The 17,152-nt window shown below is 40.8% G+C and overlaps 2 protein-coding genes across 3 annotated transcripts in view; one reads left to right on the top strand and one right to left on the bottom strand.

The window, feature by feature from the left end:
* Positions 1–11,213, top strand: part of LOC139121661 (synaptotagmin-7-like) — a 28,032-nt gene extending 16,819 nt beyond the window's left edge. For both annotated transcript variants that reach the window (XM_070686738.1, XM_070686739.1), the window contains exons 2-4: positions 2,934–3,793; positions 4,352–4,526; positions 8,094–11,213. In XM_070686738.1, coding sequence (XP_070542839.1) covers positions 2,934–3,793; positions 4,352–4,526; positions 8,094–8,236 — 1,178 coding nt within the window. In that variant the 3' untranslated portion in view covers positions 8,237–11,213. The remainder of the gene's footprint in view (positions 1–2,933; positions 3,794–4,351; positions 4,527–8,093) is intronic.
* LOC139121660 (protein FAM151A-like) lies at positions 10,621–16,433 on the bottom strand. The gene is made up of 3 exons (XM_070686737.1): positions 16,289–16,433; positions 14,008–14,139; positions 10,621–13,303 (listed from the first exon to the last, which is right to left on the bottom strand). Exons 1-3 carry the CDS (start codon positions 16,350–16,352, stop codon positions 11,910–11,912), a joined length of 1,590 nt encoding a protein of 529 aa, XP_070542838.1. The 5' UTR covers positions 16,353–16,433; the 3' UTR covers positions 10,621–11,909.
* Positions 16,434–17,152: the final 719 nt, after the last annotated feature.

The following is a 17,152-nucleotide window of genomic DNA, read 5'->3' on the forward strand; positions in this document are numbered from 1 at the left end:
AGTCGTGAGGTTTAGAAAACGACAATATCTGATGATATCAATGCAGTTTTTTTTTTAAAAACTGCAGCGTATTGTTAATACTTGACTTAATTAGGGTAAACATGTTTATTGAAAGGCAGTCTAGCGATAAATTACCTCAAGTATTTGAAACTGTTATCAGATTGTCCTGATAAGTACGACATCGGTGAAAAACTGAACACGTGTGTAAACTGACAGAATTCACATCAGGGAATTGCTAAGGGTTAAAAAAGTGGGACACGGGTATCCGCACTGTATGTTTGTTTGTTGACATCGCTGTCCTGATCAGGCATTTTCGAAGTGTGCAGAACAATATGTGTTAATTTTAGCGTCCCATTTTAGCACTGACACTTCAACAGGCGGCAGGCCCAAACTAATTTGAATTTACCATTTCACCCTTTAAGAATGGCGGTCTCCTATCGGTATTCAAAGTCTGACCTGCATGCACATTAATCTCAAAAACATTATTTGCACAGATGTGGAAAACTGCAGTAAATCCACCATGACGCACTGCAGTATTAATTATGTTTCAGAGCTGGAAAAAATCATATACACTTACACAAATATAATTAGACTTAAACTATTATAAATATTATGTATTGAGCAAACTGTTAGTAACTTTGATATATATTCAGTTTGTTTTGCTCTTAAAACTCGTTCTACTCTTAACATCATATTGTCGAGACAACCTCTAAAGTATATATTGTCCTTTATTATAATTTTATTACTATCTGAATGCTCTTACAGACTAGAACTTATTTGTCAACAATAATATCCGACTCGCATATCCAATATAGATATGTGGTGTCGACAAGGCTTATACTAGATCTTTCATGATCGTACTTTAAGGCAGAACGCGCCTCAGGGATAGATATTTGGACTCCCGGACACTTTTACGATTCTTTTCTCATCTACCATTTGTTGGGACTCATTTAAAGCTCTTGGAGTAAGAAAAATGTCTACCGTCTTAGTTTTCCGAAAATCCAAAATTGTTATATTTTCCCCATACAGGGATGGTAGCCGTTGTGAATCGCAAATATCGGTAAATTTTACATAATTTGTTTCTCTAGTACGAAACTTTGCACGGAGACCCCTGATTTTTATTCTTGATTGGGTAAGAGAACGATGATAAGTTTCATTGAGGAAAGTTTGAGCAAAAGTTCAAGTCTTTCACTTTAATGGCGCGTACTGTCATCATCTGTTTTCCAGCACAAAAAGAATGATAAATGTTAGCAAACAATACAGCTAAAAACAACGAAGAATGTTACCAACAAATACAGCTAAGCAGCGAGAACGTAGCACACTCCAAACCAGGGGAGTTGTCCATGAGAAAAAAAACAGCGGATGTATAAAAGCCACATGGGCTGTGAAAGAGTTTTTCTCATCGGGTCCACAAAATAATATTTGAACTTTCAATTGGCCAACAAAATAACATTATACGGTGATTAAAAATACTTGTCAGCTGGCATGATCACATACAAAATCTATGTAACACAATGTGTGATGAATGACATGTCAGCCCGGGAATGTCAAACCTTTCGATCTCAATGTTACTACTTTCTGCATATTTCCTAATTTTATACTGGTCCGGTACTGGTACGCGCACAATGGATAGACCATCGCGTGATATGATAAAAGACAGAGACCGATCCAAGAAGCTACAGATAGAGCAAAGAAACTTAACTTTTCCCTGCAGGCTTTAAAGCCCATGTGCATAATACAAGAGTTTGTGAAAAAACCGTCAAATTTGATCTTCTCTCTTCGCTGCTTTTTCCGGTTCATGGGTGTACAAATATATGGTTAACTCGTTGTACGCTTGTCCCTCTTGATTACTAGTACTGTCTGTCTGTCATTCCTCCCCGCCTGTTCCGCGTCTATCTTCTCGACGCTTCAACTCCTTCCCTCCCCTCATTATATAGCCTCTTTATCATTCTCTCAATCTCTATACCTCCCCTCCCCTCCCCCTCCCCCTCTCTCTCTCTCTCTCTCTCTCTCTCTCTCTCTCTCTCTCTCTCTCTCTCTCTCTCTCTCTCTCTCTCTCTCTCTCTCTCTCTCTCTCCCCAATTGCATGATATGGTAAAAAAATATCGCTGGTTACTGTATATTAGAGCTTCTGAGGCAGTGGTGAGAGGGGGAAAACAAAGTGAGAACAAATACTAACACACATTATAACTATTAACCAATCGAAGAGAACACAAAAAAGTAACAGGAGACAAGTACTCAAAGACAAACGGCGATTTACGGATGACACTTATCAGTCTAATTTGCATGATATCTAGAATACAGTACTCTCGTAACGATAGACGTTCTTTCTGTCTATCCCCAAGTTGCACAAACGATCAAATTCGCCCTATCACTCACATGAGCGCGGTCTCAAGTTCTTGAAATCGTATGCCACACCTTGGAGCATATGTTGCGTGGCCTGGCTGAATTCGTCGAGGCTTATTTCACCATTACACCCCTCAAAGTGTTTAGTGCGTTTCCAAATCATGTAACTTAATTCGAATGGCCACGGGGAAAACAAGACTTATGCTTATCGGAGCTGCACTGCCGGCATGAATTGTTAATTCAGGAGATTACCCGCATGTAGCTAGACCTACACGGTCAATTGCAATGACACAGTTTTTCTATCGCTGCAAGTTATATCTTGCTTCACCCGTAACTGGAAGGATGGTACCTATGCTCAACTAAAATGTAAAAATTATGATTTCACGTCAGATAATGAAAGTTTCACTTGATTTTGTTTTTCAAACAAAACACTAAACTCCACTCCATTCTTTTGTTCTGTAACAGTCATCCAGAAAAGTAAAGATAAATCGCAATCTAATAGACATCAATATGCACACACTGTCGATACATGTTGATGGCAATTGTATCAAATTTGCCCATTTATTTGAATCTTCCTTTCTTTACAGTTTACGTCCAGTACATCCTCGGCGCATGCGCGGCGGTCTTGTCGTTCGTCCTCATCCTCGGATGTATTCTGTGCTGGCGGTCGAAGAAATCGTCAGAGAGGGAAAAAATACGACCGGAAAGAGTCAGCGTTGAGATGGGAAGCTCTCCATTTCAACGATCAGTGACAACAGGCCAAAGCGAAATCAGAGAATTATCGCCAAAACGGCACTCCGGGGACGAGGAGCTGCTGTTTGACAGTTTGAGGTTGATCAACGAGCGAAGTGAAATCCGACGAAATTCATCAACGGGCTCCATGATTGGTTTGCAAAACAGTGCGTGTGCGTCGCCCATTGGGAGCAATTACGTTTCCCCGTACACGTCACGGCCGCCTTCACCAACCACATTTACGGACTGGAGCAATTACAGTACGGAAACCGAAGAATTGTCCGGCACTGCCGACGAAGGCTCCAACCGTCCTCTTCCAAGGCTTGATTTTAACATCCTTTACTCACCAGTGGAGTCAACTCTAGTTGTCACAGTAACAAAGGTCGTTAACCTACCCATTAAAAGTGGTTCGACCTGTGACTCTTTCGTCAAACTTTACCTTCTTCCCCAGTTTCCCGAGGCCTTGCGAACGAACGTCTGTAAGAAGTCCGTCGAACCGGAATTCAACGAGCACTTCCAATTCCAGGGCCTGACGATCGACGAGATCGACAAATCGACTCTGAGATTCAAAGTCTACATCAAAGAATTCTGGAAGAAAAAGAAACGATTTATTGGTGAGGTCATGTTTCCTTGCACCGATGCTGATCTTACTTCTGAAATACCATACACTTACTCCAAAGAGTTGAATCCGAACAGAAGCAAAACCACAAGAAGGGTAAGATAGTAGATCGATTTTTTATCGGGCGTACGTTAGCACATTAAATTCCGAATATCGTTATTTGTAGAAAAGAGCGAAGGAAAGTCTGTCTTGAACACTGATAACCATAAGCACGCAATGTGAGCCAAGTCGGTCCACACACAGGGACTGTGACTCTAGAAAAAAAAACTCTAGGGTCTATGGACTGTACGATTGTAAGCCTCCTGACATTTTAATGAGGACGATCGAAGAGAAAATTAATTTACTAGACGTATCAAGTGGGGAGGCAAGAATGGAAACACGGTAGTCGACATGGTAGACATTTGAAAATCGGAAGTGTTAGTGCATACAATTGTCAGTATTGAAGGAAGACAATGTAGAAAAGACTGGAACAAACTTTCATCTGTACAGAACTCGAAAGCCGGGACTAAAAGAGCGGTGTTGCTTTCACCATCGACACACGCACGCCAGTCTTGAACGATTTTCGACATACTAAGGTCTTTTGTGAGCTTTTCTTAGTGTTGATACGCCTTGCATTCTCAAAGTAAAGTAGTTTTCGCTCTTTGTTTCTGTCAGAGATCAAAATCTGCGGCTTCCGTCGCAGCGAAGAGAAGAAGTAGAGGGAAAATTCACGTCGGCTACGGTGAATTGTTCGTACTGCTGCAATATCAGGCAGCCTCGAATAGAATGAAAGTCCTCGTGAGAAAAGCTGAGAATCTCGGCAAGACGAACTGGATGCCGGGAACTGCAGGTTGGTATATTATAAATGTCAGCGATTACACGTGACACGCTGATAACGTGTACAAACGTACATCCTAGATTTGAAGGAAATCCGTCTTAGAAGGCATAGGGAGGTGTTTTTTCTTTTACCTTGTCCGCGGGTGTTTGCTAATATCCGAGGAAACGTCTGTAGTGTTACATCGCATTATATTACTGATGCATTTGAAATCAAAATCTGCTAACCTTTTACGGGGAATATATTGAAATTGTCACGTCAAGGATAGGTCACAAAAAATAATGTTGAAAATATCAATAACATGAACACCTAAAAATTGTTGAGGATATTCAGCTTAGGTTTCAGTTTCATCGGGATTCGCTATTGTCGGCGTAGGCTTATTTGTAATATATCTGAGCATTGACGTCAAAGCAACTGAACACGTGACGACTGTGCACGTTATCAGACTTGACAAGATTACTGAAAACCGACAAAAATGTTGTCAGCAAGGAAAATACCAGAGTCCTCTTGCTTGTCGAAACTGAATGTCTTTCTTACCCTCTATCTCTCTGCAAGTTTTCGAAGAACATATTGCAAACGACTTTTGAACGTATGTTTAGCCACGCTGTCAGCGACGGAGAGCAATTCAGACATGTTGATTTTCCATCGTCGTCCGTCGTCTACTGTGACCTTTGCGCTTCTTCTCTGAAACCACTGCTCAGGAATCTTTCATTTTTGGTCTACAATTTGGTCACTCGGGATGACTGAACGTTGACCAAGTGATGAGGAAATTTGCATATGCGAATTTTTTTGGCCTAGTTTCTCATTTACGGTCCAAGAGATTCTTCTCTGATACCGCTGGTCTGACAGCTTTCAAATTCGATTTGCGGTTTCTTAGGGATGCCCTGATTAAATGTGATCAAAATTGCTTCAACATTTGCTTATGTAGATTTTGGGGAATTTTTCTATATTTTGCTTAATTTTTCTTTAAAATTTTCTTCTCTGTAACCGTCTGTCTAATAGCAATCAGATTTTGTTTGTAAGTTCCCAGGGATGACCCAATGCAAGATTCTTCAAACGGTGATGAAATTTGCATATGCAAATCTTTATGGCTGATTTTCTAATTTTATGGTCAAACAGATCCTTCTCAGATACCGCTGGTCTGATAGCTTTGATATTTGATGCGTAGCTTCTTAGGAGCGCACTTATTGAGCATGCGTTTTTTACAGCATAGTCATGAGTCTTTTGTATTGATTGGCGTGCTCGAGCAAAATTGATATAAACCAATACACAGTATTTGATGACGTAATGGCTACATCACACAACAAACGTAACGTGTACACAAACTTTTACTGAAATTATTCAATGAATAGGGCAACAATTTAAGTCAACGTTCAATGATATTATTGATTTATTACAGTATCGTGTTCCCTGTATCACCAAACGGGGAAGATTGGAGGGGTTACAGGTCCCCTATCGGAGGAAATCCACCCCCTTACATTCAACTTGTTATAGTCACCTTGCGTACGCATATAAATAAACTGTGCACGTTTGTAATGGGGTCGTGTATACGCTGACATCTTGAGGTGTTGCTTTTTATTGTGTTCGAGTAAATTTAGGGTCAGGACCTGAATTCATATTCAATATGCTTCAAAGCACATGTTTCCAGATGTTCCCGAATCTATTCCAACCTTCGCACCAGACTTTGAAACTCGAAGTGATCCATCAAGCACACGTCAAACATATTTAACACCGGAGGTCATTTTACATGTAAATAGCTAGTGATTCATAAATAAAGGAAAAGTTGAAAAAAAGATACATACGGCATCAAACATTCATTAAAAATCTGAGCAGAGAGGTCTTCTAACAAAGTTCCATAATGTCAAATCGAAAGTCACCCGTCCCATAGAGACGCTCTAACAGATCTACTATAGGCCTAACGCCTTATCGTGAGTTTCTTTTGCTAGATAAACCAACTGGCGTTGTGAGAAGCAAAAATTGCAAAATTAGGGAATTCCTAGTTGAGGCAAGCACTTGCGTCGGGCATTCGTCAAATTATTTTTCTCTCAGTGTTTACTTCCATTCCATAACTATTCCTTTACTGCCCCTGCACAGAGGTGGTTGACAGAGATCCAAAAACATTAAAAAAAGATGTAGAAAGATGTAGACACATTTACTTTGGGATGAGTTCCAAAGAAAGTAAGGTTAAGCTCTCATTTGATTATGTATTCTGCCGTGCGTTCTCATTGCGACAAGGCTCTCGTTGACAAATTTTCGAATCGGGTAATGCAATAAATTTCTCGACTCATTTAACGTGCTAGACACAGTGTTGTGTGGAAATTCCAGCTCGTTAGTCGCCGCAGAATTACTTCCTAAAGCCTTCAAAGTTCTGCGCGTATTTTCTGTAATAGCGACCTCGGAAAACGGTACACTTTTTAATTAAAGGACTTATAGTACTATTTGTAGGTATGGGTGGGAGGTGTTTGAACTCGCTTTAATGTAGGTCAACATGTTTATATTTTTTTGCGATAAGATAGGTATGAGAATACGGGCATATGTGTAGGAAGATATGATATAGTTCGATTCGCTAAATTTTAATAGTCTTTTCATGAGTGTTTAATGAAGTATCAGAAAACGATTCCCTCGTTTTCGCAGACGTGTCCGTGATGATTCCGCTCACATTTGAGTCGCGTTGCTCCAGTCTTTTCTAAGTGACAAAAACTGTTGGTACAACAAGGTGAGCCGCTCGAGGCCATGCGACGGACTGTCGTCGGCCTGAAAACCAGCCTGAATACAAATGACATCGACAGTTTATCAAGTCATCTGCCATTCCTCCAACATGGCGGATGTTTTATCAGTGCTGTATGTCTACATTAGGTCTCATGTGATTTGGCCGGATGGACGTATGTCGTTCAGTCACGTGATCATAAAATCATCGTCAGTCCGCGCCGGTAAATGTCGCTGTCATGGCGGGGACTCCTGGGACTGGGTTTTTGAGGATGTAATGGATGTTCAATAAAAGAAAAGTTTACTGGCAAAGTAAAGTATGAAGAAGTATATTGTTGAAAGGCTAGCACCACTCAACGTTTCAGGGACGATGTAAAAATAATGTAAACTATAGACAAAAAGAATATACTTGTACATCTGGCCCTCTAGGCCCTATACGTTTTTAAAATAGAACTTGACGATCGCTAGCTCAGAGTCGTAATGAATTTGAAAATTAAAATTTAAAAATGTTGGTCATGTCACAAAGTCAGGTCGAAATGCTTAGTTTCGACTTGTGAACATAACCTATATGTGCAACATGTCCATATGTTTTTGTTGACATCTGAAGTTTAAGTCCAGACTAGAATTCATTTGTCAACAATAACACTGCGTATACTGTACAGATTGCATCGTCTTTGCATTGCAAGGCTAGGCCATTTTCTTTGTTGTAGAACATCCCTTTGGCGAAAAAGAAGAAATTCACTTTTCTGGGACAAAAGTCATGAGAACATTATCAAAAGTTGCATCTATTGTCAATATATCGGTCATTATTTTTCGATGGCATATTGGAAACGCCTTATCTGTTTTTCCGATAACCTAGATATTATTTATTTTCAGATCATTACGTCATCGTTAATGCTACAAGACGAGGCAAAGTGGTCGATTCTAAAGAGACGCGAACTAATGGAGGATATTCGCCAGTGTGGAATGAGCCTTTTCTCTTTGAAGTTCGAGTAACGAAGTCCATAACTATTCTCTAGAATTCATCGTGATGAAGGGGCGACTGTACTCTCGTGACGGGGTTCTCGGTCACGTCCTTGTCGGACCCGATACCACTGAATCAGGTATCGCACACTGGAACGAGGTGATGCAGCCTCGTGCGCGGGAAACGGCAAGGTGGCACTCGATACTTCCTGTCAGCAAGTACTGAGAAACGGAAAGTGACGACGCCCACTTACGTCAACACTTCGGATTACAGGAGCGTGAGCGCACCAACTTTGAGTAGAAGGTCGTGGAATAATGATGATAGATGCCAAGGAGAAGACTTGATCGATGAAGTTGTCTTGGAGACCGGAGTCCATGCGACAGATGGCAGAGATGTCGAGGAGAGATATTTGTGTGTGCAGATGCACTACGGTATCTGTGAAAGGCGGTGCAAGTTTTCGACGAAGGAAAATAACTTGATGACTTTTTGATTATTATTTTGCTTTACATGAATTACTTACGCGTGTTTTTGGTGTTGATATATCGCTGTTTGTTTTTGGAAATATCGTTATCTGCCATCTTTTTCTGAAGCGATCTGCCCTAGTCTGAAATTCAGGGACACTGTGTGTAATTTTTGGAAAGAGTTACTTAAACACCCTCCCCTCCCCCCATTTTTTTCTTAGGTAGGATATACAACACTTTTAAGAATGCTAACCCTAAAACTACCCCTAACGCTAATTCAAAACCCTTCCAAACGTTGTATTTGATGTGCTTCCTCCAGGAAAGTCCACAATAAAAGTGATTTCCAGGTACGACGGGGCCTAAAGGAACTCTTGCCTAATTTTGTTTGATTACATTTATGCTGCCAAATGATAATTCGCAGATAACGCCATATTACAGGTCATTGGTTCTCACTCTTTGAAAAAAAGTTCTTTTTGAAAAAAAAAAGCAAAGCAACTTTCGATATTATTACAATTTTTCTCGGCATTGCGCATGCCCACGCTCGATGACTAGGTAGGGGTGGCTGTTATTTCGATACGAACACAGTATACGAGTGCTCGATTGTGTCAGATTTTATGCAAGGTTAAAGCTAATGTAATTTCCTCAGCTGACGTTCAGTCCTATTCGTATACAGTTACGTAAGCTAGTTAACAAAGTTGCAGGAAAAAATCGTCATCTTTTCTGCTCCTGTGATGATAAGAATTGATTTGTTAGTAATCCAGTTTCTTTGACCCGAATTCCATCTGACATTTTTTGAACTCTTCTCGGGGGCTCTCCTTGGAAATAATGAAGCCAGAGAAAGCATAGATATGGGACTCGTCACGCAACTGGAAAGTGCGGTCCTCTGAGCTATATACGATAGGCAAGACGGCAGACGTCATTTCCAAAATGGCAGACCTCTGATTATATATTGTAAGTATGCTGATGGTTTTCTCTGTATCCAACGCCCACGAGCTATTGTAACCTTTCGATAAAGCTTTTCCTCGTAGATTACTGTTGTGGTTCGAATTTATTATCTATGAAAATTCTGACTGATTATTCCTTTGCGAAATTGATCGGTTTTGATGTTACAATTTCATTTTAAGGTTTTGCAAAATTAAATCCTGCGTTAGTTCTTTATGGAGGCCATCTCATATTTATGTACGGAACTGTGACAATACTGTTTGACTTTCATGCATGACATTATGATGAAGGCCGGTCGATTACTACCAATCTAACGACAATGTCCGTCGGCATGAGTGAAAAAGGACTGGTTCAGATGATATGTATAAATTGACTGCGTACATGAACAGCATTTTAGAACCATTTTTGGCCGGCGTCCAGCCTTAATAGCCGCGTTAAAGTTGAAGGTCAATGACTCAAATGACAGGAAGCAATGATGATATCTGATCCCGATGATGCGTAACACAGATGTTGCTTAAGTACTTTCCGGGTAAAATTCTGTGTGCGAAGGTACACATCGGTTGAATTAATTCATTATAGTAGCCTACAGCTGATGTAGAGAAGTATCTCAATATCTACAGTCAGGCAGAGGCTGTCATTTTGTCACGTGTAACCCGTCTACAATGTACCCTGCGTATCACCAACTATTTATTTGTATCAAATAAACTCAGCATTTTGTACCAAAATCTTTCTATTATTATCTATCATCCGAGTGAGGCCGATGACTAACTTCATGACACTTGGTCACATGATCTTTTAGGTTGGTGACGTTAATGTGTATTATTTGGGAAATTAAAATGTATCAAATCCGCGAATCAAACATTTTAATTTTGTTAGTTTGACTATTACTCATCTGTGTTGGGTGTATATCCTCAACTGCAGCACTCGAAGATCCTAGTGTTCTTAATACAAGTGCGCCCTCAACAATCAATGTTGTTAAGTTTACAATTCTATCAGTGCTGTATTGTGTTTGGTAACAGAAATGCAACGTTAATAATTTTTTTTCAACAAATCGTTATCACGTTTAATAATGGAAAATTTACTTTTAGAGAGCGGCATATTTAAACAATACAGAAGACTTATTCAGAGAGTCGATTTGGAAAATGATTGGTGTATGATTTAAGAGTTCTGGCGTTCCACTTTGCCCAAGATTACGTCTTTTTCGTTGAGCGTCGATACGGAAGAGAGATTTTAAGTGCATTGGTGGAGTACTTTAAATGTTCTTGAAAAATCATGATATATCGATAATTGATCATGCACTGTAGCTCTTCCGTAACGCCATGGCTTATGGGACATGGATTTCCTTGTTGAAATATACATATTTTGATTCAGTTTGTGTTTCCATTTAAGTTTGAGATAGGTTTGCTTATTTGGTTAAGGAAAAGATTTTTCTTTCTTCTGTTTGTGGCCAAGAAGGGTAATAATACTATACAGGTGTTACTTTTGCTAAATGAAAGAAAAGCTTTATCAATTGACTTGTCAATTTACAGATTTACGAAAAACATTTAATAAATTGGTGTAGTTTGATGTACTTGGATTGTACCCTTGTTATGAATTATTTTTTGAATAAATCTTATTGACAAAACCCAACGCCAAGGTGTCGCAGCGAAAAGTCCTCATTATTTTGAGGATTTCAGGTTTTGCTATTGCAGGCACTACCAGTGTCTTTGAGTAGATTTCACACTATTACTTCGGGGATGTTCCTATTTAAAGTAGTGATCAAGGATATCGTGACATTTTTTCTTTGAAAGGGGGTTCAGATAATTTACATCACTTCACGTAGCTCTGCATGGCAGAACTGTATGTTCATTGGCTACGTCCCCCACCACATGATCGATGAACACACAGCCCTTTTCACCGTGATTGGCGGGGCCCCAAGTAACATAAATTCAGCTAAAGGCGAGAAGAGGAGTGAAGACTACCTTACGAGGCTCCCGAAAGCTGCTTGCCCGGTCCAAGACGGGGCCGAACATCATCATTTCTACGGCATTGCCATTTATTGCACAATTGGGGTTTAGCAAACGTTAAAATGTAATTGGTTAAAAGTTTTTTGAATTTTGTGTCAAAAGTTAAATTACCTGTTTTTATCTAAAGAAATCGAAAAGAATGGCTGTGTAAACGATAAACTACCACAGTTAACAATTTGCATTAAAATCCTTCAGGTGGTTTACAAGTTAATAGTTTCACCTTTTTTTAAAACTTTCGCGATATTAAGTTCGATTACAGGTATTAATATAGCTTTCATCCCTGTCCAATATATGATGAAAAGGGTGTGGATATGATTTGTCACTGTAGCTGCTGGAATGTCGTCTGCATGAGCAAAGGGAGAAACACAAATAGGTAATGTACACGTTGTTTCCATGCCGTTGAAACCTCGGATGGCAATACGTGAACGTCTTCCAGTACAATGTCAAGTTCATCCCCGGTTTTCGTCATGACGATGTAGAAGAATTCATGGTCACCGGAAGGTTCGAATTCTATCTCAACGCTTTCGAAATCCGGAGGTTGTCCGCCATGTCCATCGCTACATCGCGCAGGAGTAACTTTCGCTGTGACGGTCCCTCTCTCGCTGCTGTCCGTCACAGAGAATTCGTAGCAGTCTGTCTGAACCACGCTTCCGCTAACTCTAGACTCGTCGCCTCCTTCCTCGTTTGGCTCGATGAAAACATTTCCGTCATGAGCGATATTGATTCTTATTCCGCCGATGACAGATTTCAAATTGCTGACCCCGGCGCTGCGAAGGTAGATCTCGAGCCCTGCGCCAGGTTGGAACGTGTGGTGCCTTTCCTTTGGTACGAATTGAACTTGTCCGTGGATTTCAGTCGGCAATGACGATGGCTTGTGTTCTGCTTTGCTCTCGATGAATACGCCGTGGTGTGACCCGGCTAATCCCGCACCTTCAAGACTCAGATACACGTGGTCGCCTACTGCACCACTCGACAGTCCATTCCACGAACCAACATCCCATATTCTATCGATTTCTACGGTCACGTTTTCGTACTTTTTAAGCGCTTCTAGAAATCTATCCATTATTAAGTCCGGTAGGTCATAATATATACGCCTAGGATCGCCATGTTTACGTAAAGCCACTAAACCATCTTCGTCGAGTTGGTCGCCCGATCCGTGCCAAACAGTGATCGAAAAGTCGTCCCGAAGTCCCAACAACCAAACAAACTTTTGCCAGGACGTGATTGCCCAGAGAGCACGAACAGGGAAAGTGACTGGATTCTCAAGTGGATATGTGTACATCAAGTTGTCATAGATCATAGTCCACGAGTACATATTTTCTTCTGGCGGTGCCCATGGCAACCCCGCGTTGGTGGTCCAACCGAGTGACATCACCGTTAAGGGGAAGATCCTGTTACATGTTGTAATGAACTCAACAGGTGGGATTGGGTCGCTTTCCGAGTTCGGCCCTCGAACGATGTCAGCGTTCACCCACAACGGCTGGTGGATTCTTGACTCCATGTCCTTGACGATGTTCATGGATATTTCAACTGCTTCGATCTGCTTGAAATCAAGTTTCATTCCTTTGTTTGTTTCTGTTGTGTTGTAGATCCATTCTTCGAGTGTAATGTCGCTATACACAATAGGTGGATGGGCCATCACAGGGGTGTCTGTTTCGTTTGGCGTTCCCATACCTTCCAAAACTATGTCTCCTTCTAACATCATCGTGTCATCTGCAAAGGAGAATGGAAAAAAGTCTCTGTTTTATTTTCTATGCAAATAAAGTAAGGCCAAATATAAGAAAAGTTTTGTTTCCAATCTTCCTCTGTGTTTATCTAGACTAAACGCGTCCAGTTCTGTCACGTTCGCCTTAAAAACAAAGTAAATATAAATATATAACAGTGTGGTACGCGCAGACTTGGTTCAGTATGTTATTTCTGAACTGAGAGTGAGAGTGAACGCGATACAGGCATACCGGACAGTTTTACCCGGCAGAAACGGACTCGCCACTGCGCAGACTCAAAGGTAGTGCATTCGATTGCAAGGAAAACCTGACCTGGGCTGCCAAATTTCAAATTGGTTTGTATGAAATAGAAGAGACACAAGAGAAACTGTAGCAAAACAATTTAACTTTCTGAAAATTAACCGACTTGCACCAAGTCTATGGTACGCACGGCGAACAGAAAATCGTAGTAAGCTTATTGTTGTCATCTTGCAGCTTGTCAATTTCGGCCACTGCATGTAGACACTCCATTCCTATTTGGTTGTTTTTATGTCAGAAACATGATCTTGTGGGCTGAAAAGGGACAATTAAATAAAAACACGTTGCTGCACAACATTCTGTGCAAGATCGACAGCGAGAAATAAACCTATACATGCATAGTCCAAACCTGACGAACAGGTAATCGAAATATGGTAAAAATTATGTAAAACCTACCGTTGAGGGCATCTTTTAGCTGACTTTGGCTGTTGACTCCATGGGCCCACACAATGTGGAGTCCATCGCCATCTTCCACCTCATAGAAGTCAACAACATTTACAATCGTGTTGGAACATATGCAAATTCCCACTGTACAAACAAAGCCAAATAATACAAAATGAACCTCATAATTACAGCGTATCATCAGTTTTTCTTGAAAAGATTTCGACCATGCATTCATGTGGTATAATTTTGAAATCAGCAACCCAATACTTTCTCGGGAAAGCAGGGATGAAATCTCGGTTTACAGTTGCTGCAGTTTCGTAGCCCCGCAACTCCCCTTGATGATTTTTTTTTGTGTGGGGGAGGCAACTCCGCTTGAAGATTTTTTGTGGGGAGGGTTGGCCACCTCCCCCACACAAAAAATCCTTTAGGGGAGTTGCGGGGCTACGAAACTGCCGCAAGGTTTACAGTTAATAAACATGCAAACGCCTCTATAATATAATCGGATGTTTTTTTAGTATTTCAATTTATGGGAATATCTCCTGAACACGAGGAGCGGAGACTTGAAGACAGTGGTTTTAAATAAATGAAAGGGATATTTTAAATAGCATATTTTCCGTGCACAGAAAACGAATAAATGTCAATGCAGTTGCTCGTGTTTATTCCAGTGAAAGAACATTGAGGATATGATACGGTAGCCTGCGTAAGCCTTCAGTGCACGCGACTATCGACAGTCTAGTCCGTTGTGCCTTTTCTTTACTATACTATACTATTGATGTAATCTCTCGCACATACAGGGGTGGGGAATGCCGCAAGCATTACCGGGAGCTGCGAAACACAACGTGCCTTACGGCACTTACGGCTCGCGCCTTGGGCGTTACGCTTGCGATCACCCCCCTCCCCCGTCGTATATGCGAAAGACTACACCAATAAGAGACAGAAAAGGCACAAGGAACTGTCGACAGTCTAACTCTATCTCCGCAACGGATATACAGTGACCAAATCGATAACAATGCCGATACAAACAAATTTTTAGGTTTCCAACATGATTATCAACTGATAATCAATGCAATGACCATCAGTTGATAAAGTAGATCTTCAACTCACTATTTGTTTGGAAGGAGCATATACATAAATGGAGAAAAATATGGGCTTGGAAAATATTTCAGTGACAAGGCACTCTTAACCGGAATGGGTTTGGTAGATAAGCACTTTATGAACATTGGCCTTTTGTCATACAGAACTTATTGGATCTGATCGTAAAAATATGTGTGCAGTTACGAAATTAATACGGCGACCTATTTACATTTTGAAGCAGGCAATGAGGTGATAACACTACTTGAACTATGTTACGCATGCGCACCTCTGCCACACTACATGAACAAACTTAGCACCAAGAGTTTCAGTGGACTTTGTGTCCGTAGTTGCGTCGACCCACATTTTGCAAGATGGAACACCAAAATAAGACCAAATAGGGCAATTGCAATAATACAAGATCTGCAATGTTCCATTTTAAGAATAACTTAACACCATGGTTGTTATTTTCTTTCCCTGGAGTCAGATGTTGATTTGATATATAACTGTCAAACAGTGCGTAACTTGGTGGCACAAACTATAAGGCGTAAAAGTGCCTTGCTCTATAAGTGCCAGTGCATATGTACAGCTTAGCTAGCAAATCTTGTTTAGTGCTGTGGCATTGAAAGAGCGAGTTCGTCGAGGTTCAAACAAACATTTTATTTCTTGCGATGATCACGTGCGTATAATTGCAAGATAAGAATGTGTGTGGTTGTCATTGAGTCGAAACAATGTCTGCAATTTTCTAACCGTTTCCATGACGTCGTGAACTCGACACGGACTCTATGACATTGACCAGCAGAGAGTCCGTCTGCCACAGTGTCTTTTCAAAGGGCTTCATGAATCAAGTGTACGTGAGAGGTAGCTTTCTTGTTTGTAATGTGATGAAGGAATGGCGTGCGTCAGACCAGTGAAATTTACTTCACAATGTCTGCTACATCAAGGTAATAGTGTAGAGATGAAAAACCCATGATTCGCTTGCACTTATATTGTATGCGGATAAAATTTACAACAAATATTACAGGTGTCTTGATTAACAAAAATCAGTGATTCCCTCAGTTGAGAATTGCTGTAACTGTGCACGAAAACAAAAACAGATGCGTGGGTCCAACTAAAAATGCCGATTACGTTCAATTAACAGAGTAGGCGTGTACACCAAGGCCCGGCAACAGACGGACCCCCAAGCAACAATTTATCTTACAGGGATAGTAGTGAAACTTACCCGTACTTTCGACCAGGCATAGAGTTGTCAGCGCGAAGACTGACAGATAAATAGTTACTTGCATGACGGAACATCGACGGATAATGGGTAAAACTCACAACTCCAAGCGTTGATCGCCTTCTATCGGTCTCGTTAATTCACGGGTTTTACAATAACAGATAAGACGGTTGGACATCGATCAGTGTTCACAGTGCCATCTTTGTCTGTCACTAGGTAACGATCGAGTACAGTGCAATATATATAATTTGAAAAACGGCGATTGAGAAGAGACAAGCGGTAAATATTGGAAGGGATGGTCCGAAATGCAGACGTACACATCATTTTTCTCGTTCCAAAACCTGATAAGTATTTTTTTCATAACATGCATACTCTTCCTCCATAAAAATCAAAATTTGGTCAACCTCAAAATGGCTGAATGGCGAAATTTTTCCCGCAATTTGCTCTCCTGATTTCTCCCCGTCCTCCATAAAAAAATCAAAATTTGGTCAACCTCAAAATGGCTGAATGGCGAAATTTTTCCCGCAATTTTGCTCTCCTGATTTCTTCCCGTTTTTAACCACCCCAAGGTATAATGGTCGACCCCTACCAGAAATCACTGGATCGAATGGCCATAGTCAAATAAAGACCACTCGGGCGGGCAGCCAACCAGCCTAACCAGACATTGTAACTAAATGTATTTTCAGTTTAAATATAGTACTTAAAGGAATTTTAGGCAAAACATAATGGCGGGGAAAGTAAAAGTTGTTCGCAACCGCCATCCCATTCAAATTGAAAAGGTTTCCCTCCCATCCACACTTCTTGGTTCCCCTTTCCCTCCCAATACAAGAAACTCCGGAGTGTCCCTCTCCCCGGCCGCCACAAGAA

The sequence above is a fragment of the Ptychodera flava genome, chromosome 21, assembly GCF_041260155.1.
Source record: "Ptychodera flava strain L36383 chromosome 21, AS_Pfla_20210202, whole genome shotgun sequence".
In the NCBI taxonomy this organism is placed as follows: domain Eukaryota; kingdom Metazoa; phylum Hemichordata; class Enteropneusta; family Ptychoderidae; genus Ptychodera; species Ptychodera flava.